The sequence below is a fragment of the Mustela lutreola genome, chromosome 8 (assembly GCF_030435805.1).
Source record: "Mustela lutreola isolate mMusLut2 chromosome 8, mMusLut2.pri, whole genome shotgun sequence".
In the NCBI taxonomy this organism is placed as follows: Eukaryota; Metazoa; Chordata; class Mammalia; order Carnivora; family Mustelidae; genus Mustela; species Mustela lutreola.
Genome location: NC_081297.1, coordinates 93,226,182 through 93,233,451, shown reverse-complemented (window position 1 = coordinate 93,233,451; position 7,270 = coordinate 93,226,182). Strand labels below are relative to the sequence as shown.

Sequence of the window (7,270 nt, the reverse complement as noted above, 5' to 3'; positions counted from 1 at the left end):
AACAATGATTTTCAAGACACTGGACATCAATCAATGAAAGATGATGATGATCCCTAAGAGATTAGAAACAAACAAAGTCAGTCTTGTGATTGCCTCAGTTTATTGCCTTAAGAGAGTTTCCAGGCCATGGCTCAGGGAGGAGGGAACCAAAGTGAAATATGGTGGACATTTTGTGTTGAGATGAGTTGAAAGTCCTAGGAGAGTGTGGTGGTTATAATTTACATGGCAAAATACTGGAGAGGAGAGAGAAAGAGGAGAGAGGGGTCTCTGGATATCTGGATATGTAACAGAGGATTGATTGGCACATAAATATAAAAAAATAATCATCCAAGAGGAATAAAGGGAACAGTAGCTGGCACTAACTCAGGGCTGGGATTATTGTCTCTTCCTACCACCTATTCATGGGACATTGGGTGCAGTACTCAGAGGGTCTTTCGTCAGTGTAGGGGAAGCAACTTGTCCTAGACTAACTACTGAGTTGGTCTCATTTTAAAAGCAAGATGTAAGACAATGAAACTTTACCCAGGTGATTTAACTGTCCCAGAACAAAGCTCAAGAATACAAAAACAGTAAAATTCACAATATCTGGTGACAAATAAAAGATTAGCAGGAATTCAAAGAACTAGGAAATTAAGATCCATAACAAGTAGAATAATCAACCAATCAAAAGTGAAAGTGAGACAGATATTGGAATTAGCAAACAATGACATTAAAAAAAGTTATCCTGACTTTATCAAAGATGTTAAAAAAGTTGAGACATAGAAAATATTAAAACACCCAAATAAAACTTCTATAGGTGAAAACTGTAATGTCTGAAATGAAAAATGGACTGGATAGGATTAACAGTAAATTAGATGTTATTGAGGATCAGTTAACAAACTTGTAGACACATTAAAATAAACTGTTTTCTTTTGTGGAACAACTTCAAGTGCATGTAGGTGCAGTCTCCATGGATGAGAGGAGTGAAGGAAGGAAAGTATTTGAAGAAATAATGATAATGAATAAGATACAATGAATAATGATAAGAAATAATGATAATTTCTAAATTTAATGCAATCCAAGAAGCTCAATAAACCTCATGGACAAGAAAAATGAGGAAAACCACACAAAGGTACATAATAATCACTTTGGCTAAAACCAATGGTAAAGAGAAAAACCTCAGAAGCTGCAAGACATAGAAGACACAGTAGAAGATACAAAAGAATAAAGGTAAGAATGACAATGGATTTATAGCAGGAACAATGAGAACCATAAGACAGTGGAACATCTTAAAAGAATTTTAAAAACCTGGCAACATAGGATTTGCTATGGAGTGAAGACATATTTCAAATATGAAGGCAAAATTTCAAAATTGAAAGAATCCAGCAGACCAGAATTACAAGTAATGTTAAAGGAAGTCCTTTGGGCAGAAGAAAAATGAGACCAGATGGAAATCTGGATGCATACAAAAGAAGGAGGAGCTGTGAAAATGGAAGCTACATGAGTAAATACATGAGATTTCTTTTTTTGTATTATCTAAACATTTTAAAAAATAATTGACTGTTTAAAGCAAAAGCAAAAACATCCTATAAGATCTTAACGTATGTAAAAGCAGAAAATAACTGGGCTATTTAAGCCATTTACATATAATGAGATTTCTGTGATAGGTTTAAGTCTATCATCTTGCCATTTGTTTTCAATTTTTATTCCCCTTACCCTCTATTTTTGCCTTCTTCTGTAATTCTCAACACTGATGTAAATGAGGATGAGTTTGATAATTGCCCCAACTTCTTGGAAAGTTTTCAGCCATAGGACAGACAGTAGAGCTCAGCAGAGCCTCTTGGCTTTCCTAAACTGAGGAGACAGAGCTGGGAGTCAGAGAGGTGGCTGGTGATTACAAAGAAGAGTATCAGAGAGGAGAGAGGTGCACACAAGGGAGAACTCTAGAGAGCTGTAGAGAATTGCGCTCAAGTCCTTAGCTGGGAACCATCAGCTGCCAATGTATCTGGTGATCAGGGGAATAATATCTCAGACTGAGTAACACACCACTGCATTCACTACAATGTCTTTAGGAAGTTGCTTCTCTGAATCTCAATTTACCATCTAATAAATATTACCCATCTTCTAGGTTGTTGTAAGACCCAATGAATTATCACATGCAAAATAGCTTAGAAAATGATAAAGCGTTCATCATCATATTACTATGATGATGGTTTAAATTATATAACACACATTATTGTATGAATGTTTCAAAATTGGGTTATCACTCCCTTGCATGACTAGTCAATCTGTTTTTATTCATCTTTCATTGAAAACCCTTTGTGAACAGAGCATATTACTAAGCCTGTGGAGAAGAAAAGAAATTGCAGTTTCTTCCCTTAATGTTAGCCAAGGAAATATGCATAAAAAGAAACTTTAATCAAAATATGAATTGAATAATACTATTGTACTTTACATATATTGTTGAAGGGTTAGACACTGGTTTGAGTAGTGTGATAGGAGATGGGTGGATTTAATCATTATTGATTTCATAAAGTACTTGAGTTTTGAGCTGAATTTTGAAGGATTGGAAAGATTATCCACTAAGGAGATGGAGGCAGTGGGCCTACCAAAAGGAATGGATGTAAAAGTTGGACATGGATGGGTTCTCATGGCAGGAAGAGCAAACTCTAAAGTGGGATTGAGAAGTCCTGGGCTCTGTCTTGAACTACCAAGCAGGAGACTCTGGAGCCTCATTTCTTCATCGGCAAACCAAGCTTGAGGGAATGATAACATTTTGTCTGGTTCCCAAATTCCAGGATTGAATTGTTTAAAAAAATCTCTGGTGATTGTGAAAGTGACATTTTCTTGGCCCAGGTGAGTTAAAACTGACATCTTAGGACATGATAACTCTCAAGACATTATGATGAGAGTGATGAGCCAGGATAAAGCTCAGAATCCACACAAGGGAATTAGGGCCATTTGAAGTTTGGGAGCGGGAAAATCATAGGATTAATCACCTATGAGGTTTGAAAACCCTAGAAAACATATAACAGGAGGAATTCACCTATCCTAAGGTAGAGTCTAGACAAATTATGGCTGAATGTCTTCTAAGTTTCATTCTTGCTATGTAGATATGTTTCTTTTTTTTTATTTTTAAAGATTTTATTTATTTATTTGACAGATAGAGATCACAAGTAGGCAGAGAGGCAGGCAGAGAGAGAGGAGGAAGCAGGCTCCCCACTGAGCAGAGAGCCCGAATGCGGGGCTTGATCCCTGAACCCTGAGATCATGACCTGAGCCGAAGGCAGCGACTTAACCCACTGAGCCACCCAGGTGCCCCTAGATAGTTTCTAATGAGCACTAGAATATGATTAACAGAATTTCCTGTTCTGGGTTAGATGGATCATGGTTTAAATATCTTAGTACTTTTTTTCCAGAAGAAATCAGACTCACAAAATGAAAGTATCCAACCAACAGTTTATTACATACTAATCACACATCTTAACTCCCTCTTGACCTTTCACAACATTGCACTTACACTGCGTATCAGCCTGGGATCGGGAAGGAGAGCAGCAGCCAGACAAGAACATGTAAGAAGTAAGCAATTCTCATGTGTTTATGTAGTTCGATGATGCTACTGCAAAGGAATACAAAACCAGACACCAGGCTCTGGAAAGAAAGAGACGTTTTCTAATCTCATTTGCTTCCTCTGCGCCGCCGGAAATAGTGATTGTAGGCCGCGTCGTATCCATAAACCAGGGCAAAGCGTTCGCAAAGCTTGAAGTCATCACAGGCTTCCCGATTGATCTCATAGGCAGGCTTGGTGCGTTCTCTGATCCTAGAATGTTGGTGGTTGGGGGGAAAGAGGCCCCAAATTAGAAGCATAGAGTTGGGGGGGGGGAGAAAGGGAAAAGAGGGGAAAGAAAGAATAAGAAAATATAGGAGAGAGATCCCATTCATCCCCCAATATTAAAGACACTTAATAGGGGGAAAGGTAGAACCGGGGAATTTTTTTTCTTTTCTTTTTTTTTTTTTTTTTTTAAGCGAAAACAGAAATTTTCTTTCTGTCCTCCTTTTCCCTTCTCCCTCTCTCAGCTTTCTGGGTCTTTCACAAACTAGTCTTCTTGAAATTCAGTTATTTTCTATACACTGTTTTTAATTCTTTGATTTAGGGTTACAATTAGAAATGATTAAAAAAATGGAATGTTTCTCATTCCATTCAGATCAGGGATGCTACATTGGGTAAAATTACCTCCCCTCATCAAGTTTTGTTACTCACCTCTCTTGGGCTTTAGCTCTCCATCTCTGTTGCTGGGACATAAAAGTATTAGCATTTCTCCTGTTAATGAAGGGATCTTCAAAGAAAAAAGAAATAATTGCAGTTTCAGAGAAGCAATAGTTGGAGATATTTCCATGAATATTCCCTGACATAAATACATTTGAAAACTCATTAACTCATACATTTCATGTAACTAGCTATCTTATGAAACTCAGAGGGAAAAGTAAAGCAGGTTTTATAAACTGCCTAATCAAAAGAAATCAGCATATGCTTTTTAGAGGTTTGTTACATAGGCCACAGTTATTTTTATTTGTTTATTTCACCTTTGGGCAATTGCTTTGCCTTTCTCAATTTGGTATTCCTAGTCAGTGTGTTTGTAATTCCTGTGAGGAGAAACTCTGTCCTGAGGACTTGTGAAGCATAATTTTAGATCACCAGAAATGGACAGTGTAAATATCATGAAAATAATGAACAAACTGGGAATGAGGGTGATATATTCCTTCTTCCTGTACTCAGTCTTTGTTAACTAGATACTCAATGGCATTCAACATAATGCTGACGACTGTGGTTTCCCAGCTGACTGGGCCTCTAATTCCATACTTTGCCATACTTCACCATTTGTCATTACTTCTTGTTTTCCATCTGTGTGGCTGATGTGGTGCCAGCTTAAAATTTCCAAATGCCTCCAACTCTGCTGAATGCAGTTTCAACACCATATCACACTATTTCAAGCCTAAACCATTGTGCATCTGGTGATTTTTATAGTTGTTAGATTCTTCAATTTCGTTTTCCAAAAGAGGCCCTCGTTCCCTTCCCTATATGATCTCCACATACTATCATTTTGTCTGCTTAAGAATAGGAAGAGAGATTCTTTAAAACATGAGATTTAAATAAGGAAGTAAAATGTTCACTTACTAATTTCATAGGATTCCATGCTTTCATGAGATTCTGGAATTTAAAAAAAAAGTTTCTGTTGATTATTATTTATCACACATGACAATGGTCTAAATTGAAGGACGGACGGAGAGAAAAGAGTCAAAACGATGTGAAGAATATAGTGAGCAGTGTGATTATTACAAATTTCAGGCATTTAGGATTGAGGAGTTGTTTCTCTAGCTCTGTCCTTGGTGTAGAGATCTCTACACTTCAGTTTTTTCTGATGAGGAAGGAGCCAGTGGTTACTTGGCTATAAGTTCCCAAGGGCTTTGACGTCTTCAGGCTAGTGAAATAAGCTGATTTAAGTGCTACGCACAGATTTCCAGAGAGGCTGCTTCTCTGATTCATTTGGGACCTGTCCAAGAGCACAGTTGAGAAGGACAAAGGGGTCCAGAAAATAGCCCAGGTCCTCCCGGCAGTGTGGGGGATATGGTCAACCAGGATCTACCAAGATAGGTTTCTAAGAGGTTCTGAAAGCCTCGTAAGAACCTGTGTGACCTTGGCAGTCACAGAAACCACTGGTTCCAGGTGACATCTCCCACTGGGCTGAAGCCAGTTCAGAGGAAAAGCTGAGCTGATGCCAAAGCATAAGTTTTCTTCTTTCTACCACTTCTCTGTGCACAATAGGTAAATTTGGCAATAAGGGGTTTATATTTGTAAGCAAGTGATTTTATTTGAAAAACCAAAGAGGAGATGAAGAGATCAAATCCTTTGATACAGAAACCATATGAATAATTTCAAGAGTCAGAAGAAAAGTACAAGTGGTTGTTAATATAATTGAGGTTCAAGGACATCTAAATATCCAGATAATTGAAGCATAAGATGGATTGAAAATAATCTTCCTTCAGATTCTCTTTCATAAATTTTGAACAGACATAGGTGTAGTTAACGGCATAGAGAAACCAGGTAGAATTTATCTTTTGACAATTGGAATTATACACCCATTTTTCTCTGAGATTCTTTAAATGTAGAACTCTGTTTTTAAATTAATTCACTGAACAAATGTAGGAAGTTCATGAGATTGATCTGTCCCTGCATAAGGCTAAACTTAACATTTCATGTGATAACTGCTTTTCTTAAAAATGAGTGATTTAACTAATACCTTTAACCAACTGTTATCAAAATATAAATAAACATCCCTAAAAATGAGAGCTTGGGGGCTGGGAATTTGATATCTTTCTGAAACAGCAAAATTTCTAGGTGTATAGTGACTTACTATAGACAGGACATGCTTGCTAAGTCTGGATATTTCAGATGTAAAGAAGATTTGATGGGACAAATCAGTGTCCATAGGGCTTAGGAAATGGTAGATTGATGGTACTTTAAGATTCTATTAGAGAGAGGGGGAAGAAGAGGAGCAGGGAAAGGGAAAAATAAAAATAAATTGAAATCAGAGGCAGAAAAGAAAAACCAGAAAAGCGGTAGAAGAAAGTTTTCTCACCATAGCACAGAGCTGCCACGGCCAAGGCAGCCAGGATGGAGAGAAGGAGCAGGCTCTTCATGGTCTCTCCGTGTTCTGTGGGTTGGTCTCACTGGCTTGTGCAGCAGTAGACAGAAGAGAGCTTCTGTGGGTTGTTCGTGAAAGGCTGTGAAGTTTTTATAAGAACTAGAGCAGCTGAAAGGGGAGGAACCAGTGGGAGGGGGCCAGAGAAGGTGGAGACTGGTTGGCCCTAAACTAGCACTGGGACTTTTCCCAAATCTTCATTCCTTCCAGATAGTATCTGCTCTGGGTGGGCAGTTTCCCTCAATCCTTGGCCAGACTGTGCTACAGCAGGATGCTGCCCTGCTACGGACGTTGTGGCCGCCCTGACTTTGGGGCCAGACCTGGGCAAAGGTCCACGGACAAGGGAGTTGCCACAAACACATGTTTGCCTTTCTAATTCCTTCTCCGATCCACTATCCTGGCCCTGACTGCAGGTCTCGGGTGCAGACAGAGCTGTAGTGTTCTGCTGGCTCCCCTGATGGATGGATGAAAGTTTCTGAGGGCAAAGGACTTCCCTTCATAAACTGGTTCTGATGTAAACTTATTTTCCCAGTAGGGTTGAACTATCAATCCTAGACCAATCACACATGTGCCTGGTGGTAGACAACTTT

General features: G+C 38.6%; 1 protein-coding gene across 1 annotated transcript; it reads right to left on the bottom strand.

Moving 5' to 3' along the window:
- Nucleotides 1-3,418: 3,418 nt before the first annotated feature.
- On the bottom strand, nt 3,419-6,777 carry MGP (matrix Gla protein). Its single transcript, XM_059185981.1, has 4 exons — nt 6,618-6,777; nt 5,156-5,188; nt 4,241-4,316; nt 3,419-3,799 (listed from the first exon to the last, which is right to left on the bottom strand). The coding sequence occupies exons 1-4, from the start codon at nt 6,676-6,678 to the stop codon at nt 3,658-3,660; spliced, it is 312 nt and encodes a 103-aa protein (XP_059041964.1). The 5' UTR covers nt 6,679-6,777; the 3' UTR covers nt 3,419-3,657.
- Nucleotides 6,778-7,270: the final 493 nt, after the last annotated feature.